This window comes from Bombina bombina, chromosome 2 (assembly GCF_027579735.1).
Source record: "Bombina bombina isolate aBomBom1 chromosome 2, aBomBom1.pri, whole genome shotgun sequence".
In the NCBI taxonomy this organism is placed as follows: Eukaryota; Metazoa; Chordata; class Amphibia; order Anura; family Bombinatoridae; genus Bombina; species Bombina bombina.
Window position 1 is genome coordinate 40,214,969 of NC_069500.1, and position 22,875 is coordinate 40,237,843.

General features: G+C 41.1%; 1 protein-coding gene across 1 annotated transcript in view; it reads right to left on the reverse strand.

The window, feature by feature from the left end:
• Window positions 1–429: 429 nt before the first annotated feature.
• The window catches only part of UBE2R2 (ubiquitin conjugating enzyme E2 R2), an 83,228-nt gene continuing 60,782 nt past the window's right edge, over window positions 430–22,875 (reverse strand). Inside the window, exons 2-5 of the mRNA XM_053701041.1 lie at window positions 15,340–15,426; window positions 8,749–8,846; window positions 8,411–8,545; window positions 430–2,186 (exon numbers count right to left, since the gene is read on the reverse strand). Coding sequence (XP_053557016.1) covers window positions 1,967–2,186; window positions 8,411–8,545; window positions 8,749–8,846; window positions 15,340–15,426 — 540 coding nt within the window. The 3' untranslated portion in view covers window positions 430–1,966. The remainder of the gene's footprint in view (window positions 2,187–8,410; window positions 8,546–8,748; window positions 8,847–15,339; window positions 15,427–22,875) is intronic.

Sequence of the window (22,875 nt, forward strand, 5' to 3'; positions counted from 1 at the left end):
CCTGGGAATGAATATTCAACATGTGATATCGGACTCTCACCACCCATTGAAGAACAAATTATGTACTCTAAGGAACCTTTGGACTTACAAAAGTAACGAAGGAAAAAAAAAAAAAAAAAAATTAAAAATAATAATAAGTATGTATGTGCTGGTCCCAATAAACACAATTTAAAATTCTTTACAAAAAACAAAACAGCACATTTTATATGAACACCAACACACCCCGCTTCCGTACAGGGAACTTTTAAATTATTAAATTGATAAATATTTTAGATTATGTTTTAATGTAGGATACAGTCTAGGAGACGCCTTGTTGGTGAACGTCTTTCCAGACATTATATACAGACTATGATATGGTATGAGGCAATTGCACTATTTTGTCAGTTCTCAAACTAGCCACAGAAAAAAACCCATGGAGTTCTCAAGGGGTAAATTTATTTTTACATTTTAATTGAGCAAAAACACAAAACAAAAAAAAACATGAAGACAAAAATAGTACTCTGAGTAGAACAAATATCTAATGCAATGAAACAATACATCCCATAAATCAATAACACTTACTAATTACTGCATTTGAACCTTGCAAGTAACTATGGACTATAGGGCGTATTGATAAGGTGAGAAACGGCAACCAAGATCAATAAAATTTATGGCAATAAACTTTTATTTTTAAAGGTTTGAATTCACAATCATTTCAAAGCGTAAAAATTATTTCAGTAAATAGGCTTCAGTGTTATGAGGAAAGTTGTGTTTTGAGGACGCCCTTTGTACAGCTTACCTCAAGATACCACACTCAAAAGTTTAAATACTATACTCTCCATCAAAAGTGCCTCAGCCATTTTGAATTTCACATCTTGTTTTATTTGCCCCCTTCTAATACAATAGTGATAGAAACGCACATACATACATACATATTGTAAGAGCCCTGAAACTGCTGTTACATAGCTTCACAATCATGGGTGCTGTAACACATAAAACATAGAAAAAAAATATGAAGGAAAAAAACAAAAAACAGCAGAAGCATTGACATGTCATACAGAAGATGTTTCGACAAACTTTTGGATACACTAATAACAAATGCTGTTAAATTATGTCTCGTATTAAACATCTGATGTAGATTACACATCTTGTAATGGCATTGCAGGGGAAAACAAAAAAAGGGTAAGGGGGAAATCTGCACGAACAGCAGAAGCAGCAGCAATGTGGGCTTTTGTCTGACCTAACTGGGTTTATCGTGCCAGCAAAGTCAGTCAGGATGAAGACCATTCTAAACTAACCTCCGCAGGTGAAGGTTTTTAGGGATGAATTGAGGTAAACAAAAAAAATAATGACATGTGATTACTGTAGACACGAACAAAACCTTGGCAATACCTTGTTGATACTTTTTTAGTTGGTTAGTAGTATATTTTTTGCAGTGTGGTACTGTGTCACATCCAAAAAGTCACCATCCCTCGACGGAGGAAATAACATGAAAAGGAAATTCTATGGCCAAGAACTCAAATCACAGGTACATAAAAATTAAAGAGCCGAAACCAGACTTTTTTTTTTTTTCTTCTTCCTTTCGATTTTTAAAGGTATATAAACTGAAAAGGAGGCAATTTGTAGGAAACAAAAGTAAAATAAAAAATAGTTTTGCACCAGTGCCGGAAAGTTGGTACAGCATACAAGAAATCCAAAGATATCCTGTGACATACGGTTTTCCTATCCCTTGATTCTCCTTAATGGGTCCGTAAAATGGAGCAAAATTCATACATGTGCACCTGTGGACAGCGGAACCAGAGTTTGTGTTTTTCCAGCTAACAGACCCTTTGGTTTGCAGGACTCCTGCTAGGTCCGTGCTGCTCCATTTTTGTCCTGAGTCAGCAGGGGAATTAGGAGAGCAGGAGGATGCTGAAGGACAGAGAGAAAGAGCGCAGGAGGTCTAGGGAACAGGCCGTGAAAGGGAAATGAGCCATGTCAAAGTAGGTCAAGACTCCTCATTCCCAGAATCGTCGTCATCATAACAGTCGGCATCCTCTTCCTCCTCATCTTCATCGTCTATGTCATCATCATACAAGTCGTCATAAAGCAAGTCTGAGCTGTTATCATTAGAAGGCACTTTGGTTTTAATGCAATATTCTGCCAATGTGGTCGGAACTTTAACACCATCCTTTTCTGCTTCTGCCTTTGTCGACAAAACCTGTTTCCTGCAAACGAAAAAAGGAGAGTAGTAGGTGTTGGAGAACAGAATATTTTAAATGTAAAAAATAAATAAATTAAATGTGGCAGTCTACACAAGGATTTAAGAGACAGTTTTTAAAGTATTGTTATACACCCTGACATCTATGGCTGTGTGTTTAACTTTGCAAAATTTTTATTTATAGGTTAAGTTTAGCTGTGGTCTTGTTAGCTGGAAGCAATGAGCTGCCATTAGGAATTATACCATAACAACCAGGAGTTTTACCTGTTTGTAGAAGCGCTCATTTACTTGTCCTGGCAGCCAGTGTTGCATTTGTGGGATTTCGTTAGTGTGGGTGGGAATATAGGCCTTTGCTGACCAGTTATATTAGACTACAACACTATAAGAACATTTGGGAAAAAAATATCTTCGTACTGGCTATGGGACAGAGCACAGAAATCACTGCTTAGCACACTTATAAGCATCACCATTAATTAAGCCTTGCTTGGCGAGACTACAAAACGGCCAATCAAGGGGGTTAAATCACTGCTGCACACCACAATTGTGGTGGTGATTTAATATATTTTTGTGTTGATGTCCAGAACTCTGTATTACCGTTTACTACTACAACGTTGAAATGGTAGATAGCTTTACTATGTTCGTTTTTTCAGAGAATGCCGAAACAAAAACATAAATAAAACCTAAAATGGCATACAAGTTAGGTTTACAATACGGTATGGAAGTCAGCCTAGCAAATATTAAAAACAGGGTCCCATGGAATTTTTTATTGGTGCCTCCAGAGCAATGGCTCGCTCCCCTAACCCTCATTGAAATTGTGCATGCGATCGCGCAATTTCAGTTTGTTTACAGCCGAACATTGTTCCGATGTAGACAAATTAAACCCGGCATGAAAGGGTTAAAGATATGAAACATACAAAAAATATATACATAAGAGAAAATCAAGACGACGATGTATCAGTGCTGTTTACATTATATCATTCTAACAAACCAAGTCATTTCCATAGAACAAAGCACTGAGCCTATTCTGTAGGGATTTTTTTTGTTAGACATAATTTGTCTTTTGCGATTAAGATAGAACATACAAAATTTAAACAACTTTCAATTTACTTCTATTGTCAAATTTGCTTAATTCTCATGCTATTCTTTGTTGAAGAGATGCCTATGTAGGAAGCGTGCAGATGTCTAATGCACTACATGGCAGGAAATACTGCTGCCACCTAGTGCTCTTGCACATTTATAACATCCTTGCAAAACAACTTCAATAAACTGCAGCAGGCACATGCACACTCCTAAGCTTTTCAACAAAGGATACCAAAGAAACAGACAAATTTGCTAATAGAAGTAAATTGAAAACAAATTATGCTTACCAGATTTCCTTTTCTTCTGATGGAAAGAGTCCACAGCTGCATTCATTACTTTTGGGAAATAAGAACCTGGCCACCAGGAGGAGGCAAAGACACCCCAGCCAAAGGCTTAAATACCTTCCCCCACTTCCCTCCTCCCCCAGTCATTCTGTCGAGGAACAAGAAACAGTAAAAGAAATATCAGGATGAAAGGTGCCAGAAGATATAAGGACGCCCCGCATAAGTTACGGGTGGGGAGCTGTGGACTCTTTCCATCAGAAGAAAAGAAATTATCAGGTAAGCATAATTTATGTTTTTCTTCTTAAATGAAGTCCACAGCTGCATTCATTACTTTTGGGAAAATACCCAAGCTATAGAGGACACTGAATGCCAAGACAGGAGGGTACAATAGGCGGCCCATACTGAGGGCACCAGGCCTGAACCTCTACTTAATAAAAAAATTAAAAAACGCTTCGTCCGAAGCCGAGAACATTTTGAAGGAAAGCCCCAAGGACACTGACTCGCAGCTAGTCCAGAAGCCAAACTAGAAACCGCAAAACTGACTCGACCGAGCCAACAGTAATCCAGGAGACACCGTCGCCCAACAGACGGTACCCAACCAAGTCACCCCCCACTAATCAAGGGAACATCAGCCAAAACCCCTAAAAAGGGACAAAGCAAGGAGAACTGAGGAAACCGAAAGGTCCCCTCCAAAAAAAAAAAACCCACCTCCAATAGTGAGCCCAGCCCAAAGGGGCCCAAACAGGAAAGGAGGCCACGCCATACCAGCGAAACTCAGACAGAGACAGAAAAGACTTCTGTCCAACATCCTTCAAGTACTGAATGCAACCAAAAAAGGCAAAGTCCTCCGAGCGTCTGAACAGAGAATACCAAAGTATTCAACCCCCCCAAAAAAATGTGGAAGAGACCCAGTCGGAAACCCCAAGTTGAAGAACCCAGAGTCCATAACGGGACAACACAGAGGGTACTTGCGAGGAGGAAGAAGCAGTCAAGCAGAAAGCAAACTGCAAAAGCAGCCCTCAGACAGATGGCACACTCCAGGCAACCTAAGCCGCCAGACACACACACAGGTCACTAAAAAAGGGGACACAAAACCTCAAATCGAGGCCCCCCGAGATGGAGAGAATACCTTCAGAGCCCGAAGGAAGAGGAAACTCCCTCCTAAAAGCAAAGGAGCAAGTTGAAAAGGAAATGCATATCCTAGCAGACTGAGCTAACAAGATAGACTGAAGTCCGCACATCCAGAGGAGACTGCGACCTGAACGCAGCGACTTAAACTGATCGGCCATCCTGACCTTCAGACCAATCCAGCCTCAGGGATCCGTAACCGGGGAACAGAAGAATCCCGAAACTGGTACAGGAACGAGTGTAAGGCTAGCACAGCCATCCCAACAGATCACAGGTACAACCCGACTTAGATCCTTAGGTCTATGGTCCTGTCTATTTCGAACAAATAAACAAAAAAAAAAAAAAAAGGCCCCACAAGCCTGACTTGGAGCAAGCAAGACCACAGGGGGAACCCATCCCCCCCTTTCCGCCTCCCAACCAGGAGAAGCCCCAAAAAAGGACTCCATCTCCATAGGGAGAAGAATATCCCCTAAAGAAAAGGGAATGAGGCCAGAAAGGCAACAGCTGTCCTCAAGGCCCGAAGCCACCAGCTTATGAGAAGATAAATCCCTAACACAAATGTCCTACAAAAGGACCCCCCTACAAGTGGCTTACCAAGCAGAGACACAACCAACCCATTCGCCTGCAAAGCAGAGAATCCACGGGTTACACTGGCAAGCTAACCAAGGGAATGCAACCGTAAGGCGCACCAGAAATGGACATCCAGCGGCAGCAGCTGGGTATGAACCAACAACCCTTGAGGCACAAGTCACAAAGCTAACCCTAGAGCACCTGGGCTGCTCTGTTGCAAATAGTAATAAATACTCCGAAAACCTGGCCATCATGAACAGGTCAGATAGATGGAGCAAGGACATAGCCCAAGTTCCCACTACCATGGAACACTCCGACCAGCCCTGAGATCCAAGACTCCAAAACAACCCAAGACTGGGTCAGGAAAAAGGCCTGAAGCCTCAGCAATCGGAAGTCTCAGGAAGCAAAACAGGTCCGGGCACCTAAAAGTTCAGGCAACCTTGCCCTTGAACTAAACACCCCATCTGGCCAAAAAGCCAAACACCAGGGATATGAATGCATATCCAGAGAATCCGGATAGCGAAAAGAACTCGAAAGCCCCCCCTAGCCAAGTCCAACACTCCAAGGAGCAAGGATAGAAGTCCTATGAAGAGACTTCTCAAGGCCTCAGGACAACATAAGGGATACCTCGAGGTCCATAAAAAACAAAACAAAAAAAAAAACAAACAAAAAAACACACCACACCTAGCAGGGCTAGTCTCCCCATCACCACCACACCAGCAGAGGACACAGGGAAGAGACAGACGCTAAGCCTTCCCAGCTTCAGGAAACCCCAAGCTAAACAAACTCCCCACAGGGATCAACCATCACCCAGGATACAGATTCCTAAAAAGGAGACCCAACTCACTTTGGGACAATAGTAGCAGACCCAAAGGTCTCATCACTCAGACAGACAGTACACGTCAAGAGCGGTATCTAGATACACTATAAATAGCGTATGTGCACACCTGCAAGGTGCCAAGAGATGCACTGGTTTCAAACTGAAAACCCTCCGAAGGCCAAACCGCTTAAACTGCGGGAATGGGGCACTGAGCCTTCCAACCCTCCACCGCATGGGGAGGAAACACTATGTTCTGAAAATATCAGATGTCAGAGTGACGCAGAGGAAAAACCTTCCCTGATCCGGTCATCTATGACCAAAGGCTATAAGGACTTAGAATCCTACCCGCCCTACGGACGCACAGGTCCTCTCGAATGCTTAGTTGAACATGAAAACCAATGACAACCTGAGCACTCTGCTCTTCTACCATACCAGCTGAGCAGAACAGCGCCACGTGTCTGAACAGGCACAAGACCTAACGAAACCAACAGGACCAGCCTGCACTTCGGGTCCTAACCGGCAAGCTGCAAAATTCTCCCTCATAGGGAAAAAAAAAAAAAAAAAAAAAACTGACATAACATAGGACTGTGTCCAAAACAACTTCCAAAGAAGAACAAAGTATCGATCCCAAAAAGGTTCCCGAAGGAAACAAAACCAAAATAAAAGACATCCCATCGGATACAAAAAAAATTATAAGGCAACCCGGAGGTTAACTACCAAAAAGACACAGGCCTGCCCGCAGGACCAGCCAAACGGAGCCCTCTCTTTAATAAAACTGGGAAAAATCTCAATTAAATGACAATTAGGAGATTACCTCATTCCCACATGTCTAATCATGTGCACCATTCGAATTAGTAGACTGAAAATCGCCGTATCTGGTAACTGTATCTGGTAACTGAAAAACATGCCTGAGCAATACGCGAAGGCGCGACACTCAGGGACAGTTACACCCGCAGGGGAACTGTAGAGGCCCTCCAATGCGGAAGGCCGGGGACAATAGGGCACGAGCACATTCTCAAATAAACGTCTGGACTCTGCAGACGAACAATCGCCAACATTATGTGGAAGCGAAAACAAGTTGTAACCTCCAGGGGGGTAGGGAACTTGCCTCTCAGGAGGACAGGACCCCCAGAGGCAGATGGCTCAGCTGTCCCTTGATTCCCAGAGCCACCAGGTGCTCTAAAATGGCATACGGAACAAAACTGGTTGACGTGTCAACGAGGCCAGTCCGGATTCGTCACCGGACACAGAATCTGAAATCAAAATAGTCTCAGCATCAGAATCCTCCATAACTGGATAGAGGAAATATAAATATGGACTAAAATAGTAAAACAAAAACGGCACCCGACACCCACAATGGCTGGGGCACTCACCACCTCCTATGACCAGACATCTGCGGACTAGAAAATGTCCTTCACCACACAGTCAGAATGCGGAAATGGAAAACTGAACGTAATTCCGCCCGAACACAAGGCGAACCGTACAGTCCAAAAAAGCACGCTCAACTAAAAGGCTGTGTCACTTCCAAATGCCTCAAAGTTCCAAACCACGAGCCCAAAAACATCACACATAAGCAGGTTGACTCACATAAACATGATTATAAACCCCTCTGTTCAATAACCCCCCTCAGGAGATATTAACCCTTGATTCCAAGATCTAAGAGAGACTCACTGAGACCTTTATGATATTAGTTAGACCCGCAAGGTGCAGCTTCTCGGGAAAACATTCACATTAAAGTACATTGATGAGTCATGTAAAATAAAACAATCTTACTGGAATCAACGCCATGGAACAGGAACATGGCCTTTCAAGTGTGACGGATAGTAGCATCGCCTATGCCATGGACTTGAGAGAAGAAAGCAGGCAGCGGAGCGAAGTTAGACAATGCCGATTGTTTGAGGAGCTGTTAACATGAGTCGGGATGGTTTTGCATCTCCGGACTCTAACTTTCATCCAAGCCTTCACTGAGAGGCTGACAGGACTACTTAAAACTCCTGTCTCATGTCGAAGAGCACTTCCCTCCATAAGAGACAAAAAACAAAAATTAAAAATTCTGACACTTCTCTGCCAACCTCCTGGGACGAAAGGCAAAGAATGACTGGGGGATGAGGGAAGTGGGGGGAGGTATTTAAGCCTTTGGCTGGGGCGTCTTTGCCTCCTCCTGGTGGCCAGGTAATGAATGCAGCTGTGGACTCTTTCCATTTAGGAAGAAAAAGTGGTTTTAAAAATTGTATGCCCTGTCTCAATCAAGAAAGAAAAAAAAAATAAAGTTAGTTTTTATATCCCTTTAATCAAGTGTAATGTTAGTTTTAGATCCAATTTAAAATTAAACCTATGCACTTCACTTACCGGATAATCTCTGCATATTCTTTGTCTTTTCCTTTACTGTCTCTCCATTTTCTAAACATTACAGAAGCATCTACGTTGGCGGGAGAGAAGGTGTTTGGTTCATTCAGTAGTGAGATTACACTCAGTAAAATAGTTCTAGAGGAGAGAGGGACAAAGTCATAATCACATACGGCAGGTTTATAGTTTTTATTAATGTCATAGTGCAACGAAAATGGTGCCCTATAAGCTAAAGCTTTAGACTGGCCAGGTATTAAGGATAATAAAGGGGGCATAAGACAAGTTTAAATCACCGATCCATTAACCAACAATTTTTTTAAATTAAATATTATTAGACTTACCTAACATTTTGTGTGGGATTCCACCGCTCTGATGGGAGCTCGCCACTCTGTGGATCATCTACAGGTGGATGAAGAATTGATATACAAACATCGCCATTCTAAAAAGGGAATTAAAAAAAAAAAAAAAAAAAAAAAAAAGTTAACACTTTCTGAGACTGCATATTTCTTTCAAATACAAAATGACAAGTTTTTATTTTGTATTAGTTTTATTGTGTGTACTCGTGTGTGTGTGGATTAATGAGAGTGATTGGGACTCTATGAGAGCCCCCTCCCCTTACAAAACTACTGTCTAGTCCTCATTACAGAAAAAGAAAAAGCTTTGGGAAGTTTATAGCTGTTAAAAACTGCCTTCTATGCAGGGCAAGCGACACCTCACTTTAAAATTTCTAGGTCAAACAGGAGGGGAGATGGGGCTCGCTTTGAACCCTTGAGACACTTTATTGCAGGAGGTTGCCATATTGTGCCATTTTATATTGATGACCTGAATTCTATGAGAACAGGCAACTCCTTTCATAAAAGTGACTTTAAACATCTTGTAACTACAAAACATTTATATTATCTTACTATAGAAGAACATCAGCCAACCTTTAGAGGGGTAAACATAAAAATGATCTTGTATGCTGCAGTTGTTGGTCAAACAGACAAACACCACCCACCAACTACTTTATTTGGAGGAACCTAGTCTGCAGAAGACAAGACCTGCCGTCCACAGTCATCAGTATAAAGTCAATTAGGGACATATGTAGCAGGGTCAGCAGAATTGAGACTTATGCAGTATACATTTATAGCTCTGAGAATTAAAATTTAATAAAATTTTTTAATGTAAATTAAAGCTGTATGCAATATGCTTTTTCTCTTTACAATCACTTTAATATAAAATGTTTAGTTTAAAGAATTAGTGCCCAGTATCTAAAAATAATCAGGGGCACTTTAATTCAATAAACTTTACAAAAAGATGCTTCTTTTTTAGAATATTTACCATTGCGTTATGGTAAAGACACTGCTGATCCTCAGCTGCATCTCCTGCTGTATTCGGTATATCAATGACGAATCCTGTTTCCTCCAATCATTGCGTGCCCCATGAGCTTGACGCCAAAGGGGACACACGATTGGAGGAAGCCGGATTTGTCATTAATCTGCTCAATACAGTAGGAGATACAGAGGATCGGAGTTATGTTTACCATAACAGAATGGTATGTACTTTCTTTGTAAAAGTTTAATTAAAGTGCCCTTGTTTTTTTAAGATTTTTAGATACTGGGCACTAAATTCCTTAAACTTGACAGTCACTTAAAAACTTTGACATTTTAAACGAGGGAGCAGGATTTCCCTCTGGTAGAAAGACAAATATGGACACCCTCATCACTAAGAGAGGAAGTGTCTCTGCCCATGAACACTTCCTCGTACCCTGTGACTGTGGTGAAGTAGCACCCACCACAGATTTCTGCCAGGGAGGCCCTTTAATTATTTTAGTACTTTTAAATAGGAACACAGATAAAACAAACAATTCTTCCCCATCTGCTAATTAGCTAATTGGTTGGAGAATATTAAAGATGAAAAAAAAAAAACCTGGAACCTCTTCATTTTAGGGATATGACCAGTCTTTAAAAGGCTTCCAAAGCCGCATAATCAAAAACATCAAAATAACAAAAACAGAATTTATGCTTACCTGATAAATTTCTTTTTGCAATGTACCGAGTGCACGGATTCATCCTAACTTGTGGGATATTGTCCTTCCTGACAGGAAGTAGCAAAGAGAGCACCACAGCAGAGCTGTCTATATAGCTCCCCCCTTAACTCCACCCCCCCAGTCATTCGACCGAAGGCCAAGGAAGAAAAGGAGAAACTCTAAGGTGCAGAGGTGACTGAAGTTTACATAACAAATACCACTATCTGTCTTGAATAGACAGGGCGGGCCATGGACTCTGTACATCGCAAAAGAAAGAAATTTATCAGGTAAGCATAAATTTTGTTTTCTTTTGCATGATGTACCAAGTCCACGGATTCATCCTAACTTGTGGGATACCAATACCAAAGCTTTAGGACACTGATGAAGGGAGGGACAAGACAGGAACCTAAACGGAAGGCACCACTGCTGGCAAAACCTCTCTCCCAAAAATAGCTTCCGAAGAAGCAAAAGTATCAAAAATTTGTAAAATTTGGAAAGGTATGAAGCGAAGACCAAGTCGCAGCCTTACAAATCTGTTCAACAGAAGCATTATTTTTAAAAGCCCACGTGGAAGCCACCGCTCTAGTGGAGTGAGCTGGAATTCTTTCAGGAGGCTGCTGTCCAGCAGTCTCATAAGCCAAACGGATGATGCTTTCAGCCAAAAGGAAAGAGGTAGCCGTAGCCTTTTGACCTCTACGCTTTCCAGCATAGACAACAAACAAAAGAAGATGATTGGCGAAAATCTTTGGTTGCCTGCAAATAAAACTTCAAGGCACGAACCACGTCCAAGTTGTGCAACAGACGGTCCTTCTAAGAAGAAGGATTAGGACACAGAGAAGGAACAACAATTTCCTGATTGATATTCCTGTGAGAAACAACCTTAGGGAGGAACCCAGGTTTGGTACGCAAAACCACCTTATCAGCATGGAAAACAAGATAAGGCGAGTCACATTGTAATGCAGATAGTTCAGAAACTCTTCGAGCTGAAGAGATAGCAACTAGAAACAGAACTTTCCAAGATAGAAGCTGAATATCTATGCAATGCATGGGTTCAAATGGAACCCCCTGAAGAACTTTAAGAACTAAAGTGAGACTCCATGGCGGAGCAACAAGTTTAAACACAGGCTTAATTCTAAGTAAAGCCAGACAAAAAGCCCGAACGTCTGGGACATCTGCCAGACGCTTGTGCAACAGAATAGACAAAGCAGATATCTGTCCCTTTAAGGAACTAGCGGACAATCCTTTCTCCAATCCTTCTTGGAGAAAAGACAAAATCCTAGGAATCCTGATCTTACTCCATGAGTAGCCTTTGGATTCACACCAAAAAAGATATTTACGCCATATCTTATGATAGATCTTCCTGGTGACAGGCTTTCGAGCCTGAATCAAGGTATCCATGACCGACTCAGAGAAACCCCGCTTTGATAAAATCAAGCGTTCAATCTCCAAGCAGTCAGTTGCAGAGAAATTAGATTTGGATGCTTGAATGGACCTTGAATCAAAAGGTCCCATCTCAGTGGCAGAGTCCATGGTGGCAGAGATGACATGTCCACCAGGTCTGCATACTAAGTCCTGCGTGGCCACGCAGGCTCTATCAAAATCACTGAATCTCTCTCCTGTTTGATTCTGGCAATCAGACGCGGAAGGAGAGGGAATGGTGGAAACGCATAAGCCAGGTTGAACGACCAGGGTACTGCTAGAGCATCTATCAGTACTACCTGAGGATCCGTAACGAGGAAGTTTGGCTTTCTGACAAGACGCCACCGGATCCAATTCTGGTGTGCCCCATAGCTGAACCAGTTGAGCAAACACCTCCGGATGGAGCTCCCACTCCCCCGGATGAAAAGTCTGATAACTAAGAAAATCTGCCTCCCAGTTCTCCACTCCTGGGATATAGATCGCTGATAGATGGCAAGAGTGAGTCTCTGCCCATCGGATTATCCTGGAAACTTCTATCATCGCCAAGGAACTCCTTGTTCCCCCCCTGATGATTGCTATAAGCTACAGTCGTGATGTTGTCCGCCTGAAACCTGATGAATCCGGCCAAAGCCAGCTGAGGCCACGCCTGAAGAGCATTGAATATCGCTCTTAATTCCAGAATATTTATCGGTAGGAGGGCCGCCTCCTGAGTCCACAAACCCTGTGCTTTCAGGGAATTCCAGACTGCACCCCAGCCCAGTAGGCTGGCGTCAGTCGTCACAATAACCCACGCTGGCCTGCGTAAACACATTCCCCGGGACAGGTGATCCTGTGACAACCACCAAAGAAGAGATTCTCTGGTCTCTTGATCCAGATTTATCTGAGGAGATAAATCTGCATAATCCCCATTCCACTGTTTGAGCATGCATAGTTGCAGTGGTCTGAGATGCAAGCGAGCAAACTGAACTATGTCCATTGCCACTACCGTAAGTCCGATTACCTCCATACACTGAGCCACGGACGGCCGAGGAATGGAATGAAGAGCTCGGCAGGTGGTTAAAATCTTTGATTTCCTGACCTCCGTCAGAAATATTTTCATGTCCTCCGAATCGATCAGAGTTCCCAGGAATGGAACTCTTGAGAGAGAGGAATAAGAGAACCCTCATTCATATGCACCTTCCACCCATGAGATCTTAGAAAGGCCAACACTAAGTCCGTGTGAGACTTGGCAAGTTGGAAAGTCGACGCTTGAATTAAGAGGTCGTCTAGATAAGGCGCCACTGCTATGCCCCTCGGCCTTAGGACCACCAGAAGGGACCCTAGCACCTTTGTGAAGATTCTTGGCACCGTGGCCAACCCGAAGTGAAGAGCCACAAACTGGTAATGCCTGTCCAGAAAGGCAAACCTGAGGAACTGGTGATGATCTTTGTGGATAGGAATGTGTAGATACGCATCCTTTTGATCCACTGTAGTCATATATTGACCCTCCTGGATCATTGGTTAAATAGTCAGAATGGTCTACATCTTGAAGGATGGAACTCTTAGGAATTGGTTTAGGATCTTGAGACCTAGAATTGGTCCGAAGGTTCCCCCTTTTTTTTGGGAACCACAAACAGATTGGAGTAGAAACCTTGCCCCTGTTCTGTTTTCGGAACTGGGCAGATCACTCCCATGGTGAAAAGGTCTTCTAGACAATTGAGACAGACAATTGAGAAAGATGGAACCTCCCCCTTGGAGGAGAATCTTTGAAAGCTAGGAGATACCCCTGGGTTACAATTTCTATGGCCCAGGAGTCGTGAACTTCTCTTGCCCAGGCCTGAGCAAAGAGAGAAAGTCTGCCCCCTACTTGATCTGGGTCCCGGCTTTTTGGCCTGTTTACCCTTGTTCCAAGACTGGTTAGGTCTCCAGGTTGGCTTGGATTGAGCAAAGTTCCCCTCTTGCTTTGCAGCAGGGGAAGAGGAAGCGGGACCACCCTTGAAGATTCGAAAGGAACGAAAATTGTTTTGTTTTGTTTGGTCCTTGTCTTATTTGACTTATCTTGAGGGAGGGTATGACCCTTCCCTCCAGTGATGTCTGAAATTATCTCTTTCAGTGCAGGCCTGAATAGGGTCTTACTTTTGAAAGGGATGGTCAAAAGCTTAGATTTAGAGGACACATCAGCTGACCAGGACTTAAGCCATAACGCTCTTCGCGCTAAAATGGCAAAACCTGAATTCTTTGCCGCTAACTTAGCAAGATAAAAAGCGGCGTCTGCAATAAAAGAATTAGCCAACTTAAGGGCCTTAATTCTGTCCAAAATATCATCTAGTGGGGTCTCCATCTGATTCATTCTAGAGCCTCAAACCAAAAAGCAGCTGCAGTGGTTACCGGAACAATGCACGCTATAGGTTGAAGAAAACCCTGATGAACAAAAATTTTGCCATGTGGGTTATAAACAACCCCAAAGAACCCTCAAGCAAATGTCCCATAAAACAGAAAAAGTTACTCCCAGACACAAAAACGTTTGTCCCAAATTCACATAACAAACAGTGCCCACAAAAAATTAACCCTTTATGCAAACTAGTAAAATCCTCTGAACACTAGGATTACTGTGCTTACCCTTCCCCTAATGGGGACACCATCAGCCTTTCTGAGTTAACACAGTCTCTGCAGAAAATATGACTGAACATACCTCATTGCTGTATAGCAAGATACCGTTCCTCACACTGAAGTTTTCCTGTACTCCTCAGCTTCTGTGGGAACAGCAGTAGACCTTAGTTACAAATGCTAAGATCATCATCCTCCAGGCAGAAATCTTCATCTATGTCCTGTCTGAGAGTAAATAGTACAACACCGGTACCATTTAAAAATAAAAAACACTTGATTGAAGATAAAATAAAACTAACAGTTTAACACCTCTTCTCTTTACCCTTCCTGCTTAGAGCCAGCAAAGAGAATGACTGGGGGGTGGAGCTATATAGACAGCTCTGCTGTGGTGCTCTCTTTGCTACTTCCTGTCAAGAAGGACAATATCCCACAAGTTAGGATGAATCCGTGGACTCGGTACATCTTGCAAAAGAAATGCTAGATCTACACTATAATATGTTACTCTGCAGTACAAGCAAAGGCCAACACTTCCCTAGTCGCACAAGTACTTACCCAGTTAAGGGAAATTAAAGTGGAAACTTAAATGCTATAGTCACATGACCCTACTGCCGATTGGCTCACCATCAGTTTCCACTTGTGACCAGCACTTTACAATTCTGTGTTTAACATTTACAAAAGGGGTTAAAACAGAGTCACTAGCACTAAAACAAATTAGAGCATGTCATTTTTCCTCTATAATAGCTTTCTAAGTAGCCAGCACTATGCACTTTACTCACTGCAAACTGCATAATGATCTTAGTAAAAATACATTATGTAACACATAAAACCTTTTTAAATGTAAGCTTTAAAAAAAATAAGTAACAATCCCCCATAATATCAAAGTGTTATAGTAGGCTGGTTTTAAATAGCTGCAGCTTACCTCATATATGTTAGGATGCCACATCTTGGTCAGAAATCTGAAGGTTGGAGGAGAATAAGGATAATCTATAGGGAATTTTATATGTGCCTGTAATAAAAATAAAGAAGCAGATGTTAATCAAATCACAGGCCGTCACCAACACCGGAGAGCATTGCAGGATCACTCACAAAACCATCCCCTTGTCTCTTCCATACAAACAATAGTATTTTTTTCCCCTTTGTTAAACTAGAAAACCAACATGGGTTGACAAACTTATTTTGCTCAAGGAAGAATCAGGAGCAACAGTTTAGGAGCCATGGCTACACCCCCCCCCCCAAGAAACTAGCAGCCAGTAACATCCTAGGAGCCACAGCTACACCCCAAGAAACTAGCAGCCAGTAACATCCTAGGAGCCATGTCGCCACACACCAAGAAACTAGCAGCCAGTAACATCCTAGGAGCCATGACTACACACAGACTAACCATGAACCTACGGAGCTGGCAACATTCTAGGAGCCATGACTACACACACACTTTCTATATCTGACACACTCTCCTTGGCCAACCATGAGCTAGCTAATCCATCCCATGAGCGTGGTACAGAATACACATCAGGAAAGTCACCCAAAGATTGCAAGAACAGACCAACTATGCTGGTATCAGAGGAAGAAGAGGGGAACAATGATGGGAGAGAATACCCATACATACAAAAATAGCACTGGGGGGGCTTACACAAACTGGTTTCTTAAAGGGAGATTATACACTCATTTTTTTCTTTGCATAAATGTTTTGTAGACCTATTTTGTAAACAAACAAAAAAAAAACTATACATTTTTTTTTTTTTAATAAATGCCGAACCACTAATACAGTAGAATAGCATAATATAAAAATGCATAATGGCAATTTCAACGTTTCCTTTAATTTCCCTGTACCCCAAATCATGTGACAGTCATCAACCAATCACAGACTAAATGTGAACTCTTGCAGATGCTCAGTAGGAGGTGGTGCCTCAGTTTTTATAATGGAAGTTAATTGGAATATTATTTTAAGTTGTGTGCTTTATCGGATTTATGAAAGTTTAATTTTGACTTCACTCTCCCTTTAAAAAGGCATAAGGACAGAGTTATACAAACTATGGTTGTTCAGTAATGTGCCACCCAACATCCTTTAAAAGCCATGTGACAGTACTCAGGAAACTGACAAAAATAATATGGCTAAAGCATACTTTAAGAAAAAAGCATTAAAGGGACAGCCTACTCAAGAATTGTTATTGTTTAAAAATACAGATAATTCCTTTATTACCCCATTTCCCAGTTTTGCATAAACAGTTATATTAATACACTTTTCACCTCTCTGATTACCTTGTATCTTCTAAGCATCTACAAACTGCCCCCGTATTTCAGCCAATCAGTGCTGCATTATAAATAACTCCACAGGAGCGAGTACAATTTAATCTATATGTCACATGAACTAGCACTGTTCAGCTGTAAAAAAAAAACCTGTCAAAATGCACTGAGATAAAAGGGGGCCTTCAAGGGCTTAGAAATTAGCATATGAGTCTCCCTAGGTTTAGCTTTCAACAAAAAATACCAATAGAACAAAGCAAATTTGATGATAAAATTAAATTGGAAAGCGGTTTAAAATTGCATGCTTTATATGGATCATGAATTTAAATTGATTCGACTAGACTGTATTAAGAATATTAAGAACACACTTTTTACAAATACACAGAAAGACACCCAGCACTAAGAATTCTACCCCTTAGAGCAAAAATTAGTAACCATATAAAGCAAAAATATAAAAGTCCAAAAAGAATAGTCTTTAGAGCCCAGTGCAGCTCCTCAGAGCAAATAGAACTATAGGAAAAGATGCGCAGCTTTGACTTCAATAAAATGTATTAAAGCAAAGTGAGCGCACTACAAATTAACTACTCACTAGATCAGAGCTTTCCAAACTTCATGCTGGTGACACTTTTTAGACCTACATCATTTCGCGACACAGTAATTCAGTTGTACTAACAAACAGGAGGTTAAACTAACTTGTTTTAAGAGCTACGGACACATACAGAAATGATATAACAACGAAATGTATTTCCAAGTAACAGCATTTATGTGCAAGAATGAAAAAAAGTTTAACACCACCAATAACTACTTACTATTTTAATGGGATGTATGAGGTTGATGGGATTAACACAGTTTATGAATATTTGGTGGAATATTCGATAAAGACACTCGCATTTTATCATCAAGCATTTTTAAGCTTCCACTTCCTATCCATATATCAAGAGCAGGAGCAGCAATGCACTACTGGGAGCTAGCTGCAACCCCCCCAAAAAAACACCGACTTCTGCTCAGCGTTTAAGCTGCTGCCCTAGTCCGACTGACTACTGCCCGCGCTGCAAACACACTGCTATCCCACTCACTGACTACACATGCAGTCACGAGCCGATTGAGGAAATTACACGTGCAATCAGGAGCCAATGTGCCACCAAAGCCGTCAATGGTAATAGTTTGTTCCCGGTGAGCTGCGCCAATAGGTTAAGATGATCTGTGACCCACTAGGTATCAATCACGTGATATGCAGGCGGAAAGTCGGAAACCAAAAAAAACTTTTTTTTTAAATTAAATTTTAAAAAATTTGTGCTGAAGCAGGGACACACCTACACACTGCCGCCGACACACTAATGTGTCACGACACACAGTTTGGAAAGCACTGCGCTAGATGATAAAAATGCATAAAAACCCTCAGGTGCAGCTATGGATTCCAGTAAGTCCGGACTTTATCCACTCCTGCCAAACTATAACAGCTGTGTCTGGAGGGCTCCATCTCCCTGTGTGCCTAGCGCCGTGGGAACTCCCCCCGATCCCATCCAATTATTGAAATCATGTGATCATACGAACGATCGCATGATTTAAATTTACTCTTACATTGGAACTTTGTACCGACAGGGAGGGATTACACAGTTTAAAGGGTGAAAGTTTATTCAGCAAGCAGCGGATTTTTTTGTGCTTTTCATTGTAATTCTCAAGATAGCAGCTAAAGGTTTTCTGATCACAGAAACAAAATGACTGCTGCTCTAGGTCACAACTATCATATATCAGTGATAGTAAATATATCTACATCATCCACAGTTCTACATTCAGCTACAGGATCACTAGGGACAAAGTTTTAAAAGGGGCATTAAACACTAAATACACTTTATAAGCATAGTATGGAGATTATTCCACACCTCTCACTAGTCATGGGGGCCGCCATGTTGAGATCTAGCTTTCACTACATTCTAGTACGGACTTGTTTGCACATGTGCAGCAACTCTCCTTCAGATACCGATTCCATAACCGCACCACCCATGATCAGAGGAGGTGCATGAAATGTATTTAGTGTCCCTTTACCTCGTGTTTGTCATCTAGTGGTTTAACAGAGTTTGTTAAAAGGACCACTCAATGCAGTAGAATTGCATAATTAACAAGTACATAATAAGACAAAATGATTTAACACCTACTCTGAATTTCAAATAAAGCAGTAGATATTTTTTTCTGGCAAATTAATTTTTTTCTCCCATTTTCCAGCCCCCCCCACCGTGTCATGTGACAGACATCAGCTAATTACTGACTAGTACATGTATACCATGAGCTTGTGCACATGCTCAGTAGGATCTTGTTCCCCAGAAAGTTTGAATATAAAATGACGGCAACATTTGATAATGGAAGTAAATCGGAAAGTGTCTTAAAACTGCTGCTTTTTCTGAATCAAACATTTCTGACTCGAGTGTCCCTTTAACCTGATAAGCAGCCAGTAAAAATCAAATTGACACTAAAATTAACCCCCTTGACACTCATCTTTGCATTCATTTTTTTTTTGACAAAACAGCTAACAAATGAAGTCTTTAGCTGTAAGATCAGAGCTTGATATAAATCTGGTAGACTAATGGTACACTGGCTCTTGTGACCACGACTGGCAGATATCCACTTCCCCATTAACTGCTTACTTGCTAGTTTCATGCCATGCAGCATCCCAAGGGAGAGTGACAAGAGGGAATTATTTACTTGCCAAACTACATGTTAACGGGGCTGTATGCCAACGAGTACTTGGGCTGCATCTGACCAGCTTTCTGTAACCCACATGACCCTTTAACCATATGCCAACTGCAAGGAGTACCAGAAACTAGTAAACACTATATTTAGCATAGGTTTGTGGTATAGACCCTGGCACCAACAGCAATGTATCTATATTAAGAGGCAGTTACTGGAAGTTGAAAATAAAGCTTTAGAGGCAACTAAAACCAGCTCTGAGCCAACAAACCCCTAGAGGCTTTTTTATGTTCCGACTTTACCTAAAGTAAATTCATCATCTCTGTTATTTGTAATGAGCCAGCAGATTATGCAGCACTATACGAGGGGTACACAAATAAACAAAAGAGAGGGCTAGGCAAACTGGGACAGAAGGATTAGAAGACACTGTTGCCTTAGTGGTTATAACCCAATTGGAAGATGGAGACAGATCGTCAAACCCGATAATATGTAGTTACAACATTGTCTGCAGTCTTGCAATAAATTAAAGGGACAGTAAAGTCAAAATTAAACTTACATGGATTGGATAGAGCATGACAACTTTCTAATTTACTTCTATGAATTTTGCTTAGTTTTCTTGTTATCCTTTGTTAAAGAATAATCCTATGGTCTTGATAAAGGCTCCACAAGAGCCAAAACGAGTTCATGAGAATAGACTGAACTTTTGAAACCTCTGAAGACTCCGCAGATATTAAGACATGGCGAGTCGGACTAGGAGTAGTCTGGACTTTAAGTTGGGTTTTCCTTCAAGGTTACAAGTTTTAACTAGTATATGGTTACTTCTACTGCCAAGTGTTACTTAGGGATCGATCACCCTTAGAGGGTATACACGGGATTGGATGCTTTATGGACATGTAATAAGAAACGTAACATACAGAGACACCGTAAATTACAGAGGGACTGTGACGAACTCTAGACAGTTTGTTTTTACTTTCTCTACAAGTAGGACTGTAAATAAGGTCAGCAGGTGATTAGTGCAAATTGTTTAAAGATAACACTGGAAAGAATTAGTCTCAGACTTACTTATTGGAACATTTTATTTGACTTTCTTTTTTAACATTGCTGGCCAGTGTGTTTTTTATTATAGGTTTATTATATTTCTGTGTAATAAACAAACAGATATTTATTATTAATTTGGGCCAATAGCGCAGTTGTATCTTTTACCACTTATTTATAATCTGCTTTTAGGACTATTGTAGCACAGCACGCTGTTTTAAGTGCACCTTATTCTTGACTTTAACTAAATCAAATACAGTAGGACAGAAGGGCAGAATTGAGAACAAACTGATAGGTAGCCATGGTAACAGAACCCGGTTATAAAATGTATTAAATTAAAGAAAAGGTATAATAAAAATAGTATATATGTTATTTTTATACATGTTATTAATACTATTTTATTAAAGATACTCATATTTTTATCATAACCAATCATACACACACACTACAGCTGCTGAGTTCCTGCTGTACATACTGAGACACATGACAGAAGCAGAACAGGCTGCATGTTCCTCCTGTACAGCCAGGGCTCACTGCCACACTATTTATTGCTATGGCCTTGTCAGCAAGAGGATCAGTACATGGCCAATTCTTGTGCATCACTGCAAGGCCAGAGCCAAGGCCAATTTGCAGAGCCAGCTACCCGCAGGAGTAGAAACAAGCTGAGAGGACAGAGCAAACAAGGCATGGGAAGGGGGATATAGCACAATATGCCAGCCATACTATTGCTATTACACAGAAGTCACATGACAACTCTAGTGACATCAGCAACACTATTATGGATTTACCCTGTTCTATTCTTAGACGTTAAAGAACAGTGTACAGTAACATTCTCTGCGCTTTATGTTCCCAATGTCACATTTTACCTGCTGGAGTGTATTAAAATAAAAGGCCGTTTGTCAACATTTTGGTCATTTGCAAAAAAAAAAAAAAAAAAAAAAAAAAAAAAAAAAAAAGAGTTACTCTGTGAAACCACCACCACCTATACCAGTGTCCTCCCCAGGACATTTTAGCAGGTGCACCACTCGGCTAAAATGTTTGCCAATATTAAGCTAAAAATTTGTGAATATTAAAAAAAGTTCAAATTTGTATTGTACAAATCATCATTAAAAAGGGACTGTATAGACCAATTTTCATATAACTGCATGAAATAGACAGTACTATAAGAAGAAAATGCATATACTGATCTAAAAATCCAGTATAAAACCTTTAAAAAAAAAAAAACTTTTACTTAGAAGCTCCATGTTTAGCACTGTTGATGGTTAGGCTGGGACACCCAGTGAAAGGGGCTGGGAGCAGACACTTTTTGCCCCCTGCATATGAAAAGGACCCATTACACAAACAAGAGTCTGTAGACATCAGTCTACATCTGACACTGGGGCTTGGTTGGAAGTCAGAAAATCAGCACAATGTTATTAAAAAATAAGCAACACTATATTTTACAAAAACACTCCCAGATGGGCTATATAAATGTACACTAGGTTTTTCTTTGCATAAATGATTTTTACATGATCCATTTATATACCGTGTTAGTGTATAAAGATATATGGAGAATAACCCAAAATGTTAGGAGCCAGGTGCAAAATTCTAGGAGCCAGTGGCTCCTTGGCGCCTGGGTTTTTCAGGCCCTGGTATACAGTGTTCTCAAGAGTTTTTCCAGCCGGGTGGCATTATGAAATAGCCAGGTGGGATGGTGTAATATTTTCTAATAAATAATTTTCCGCAATCTATAGCACAAATTAATTGCATCATTTAACATAAGTGTATTTAAAGGGACATTGTACACTAGATTTTTCTTTGCATAAATGATTTTTACATGATCCAATATCCCTTTAAATACACTAATGTTAAATGATGCAATTAATTTGTGCTATAGATTGCGGAAAATTATTTCTGAGAAAATATTACACCGTCCCACCCGGCTATTTCATAATGCCACCCGGCTGGAAAAACTCTTGAGAACACGGTATACCAGGGCCTGAAAAACCCAGGCGCCAAGGAGCCACTGGCTCCTAGAATTTTACACCTGGCTCCTAACATTTTGGGTTATTCTCCATATATCTTTATACACTAACACGGTTTGGCTCCTAAATATGCTTACTGGCTCAATGTTTAAATAGATTTGTCAAGCACTGCTGTATACTAAACATTTTAATACTGCAGCAAGGGCTTCAGAAAGCTATGTAAAACAAAGGGGCGGGGGCGGAGCTTGCAGCCAAACATGGAAGTCATACTTTAGCACAGCTCTGGCAATTACAATAGTATAAAACATAATTTATGCTTACCTGATAAATTTATTTCTCTTGTAGTGTATCCAGTCCACGGATCATCCATTACTTATGGGATATTAACTCCTCCCCAACAGGAAGTGCAAGAGGATTCACCCAGCAGAGCTGCTATATAGCTCCTCCCCTAACTGCCATTACCAGTCATTCGACCGAAAACATGCAGAGAAAGGAAAACCATAGGGTACAGTGGTGACTGTAGTTTA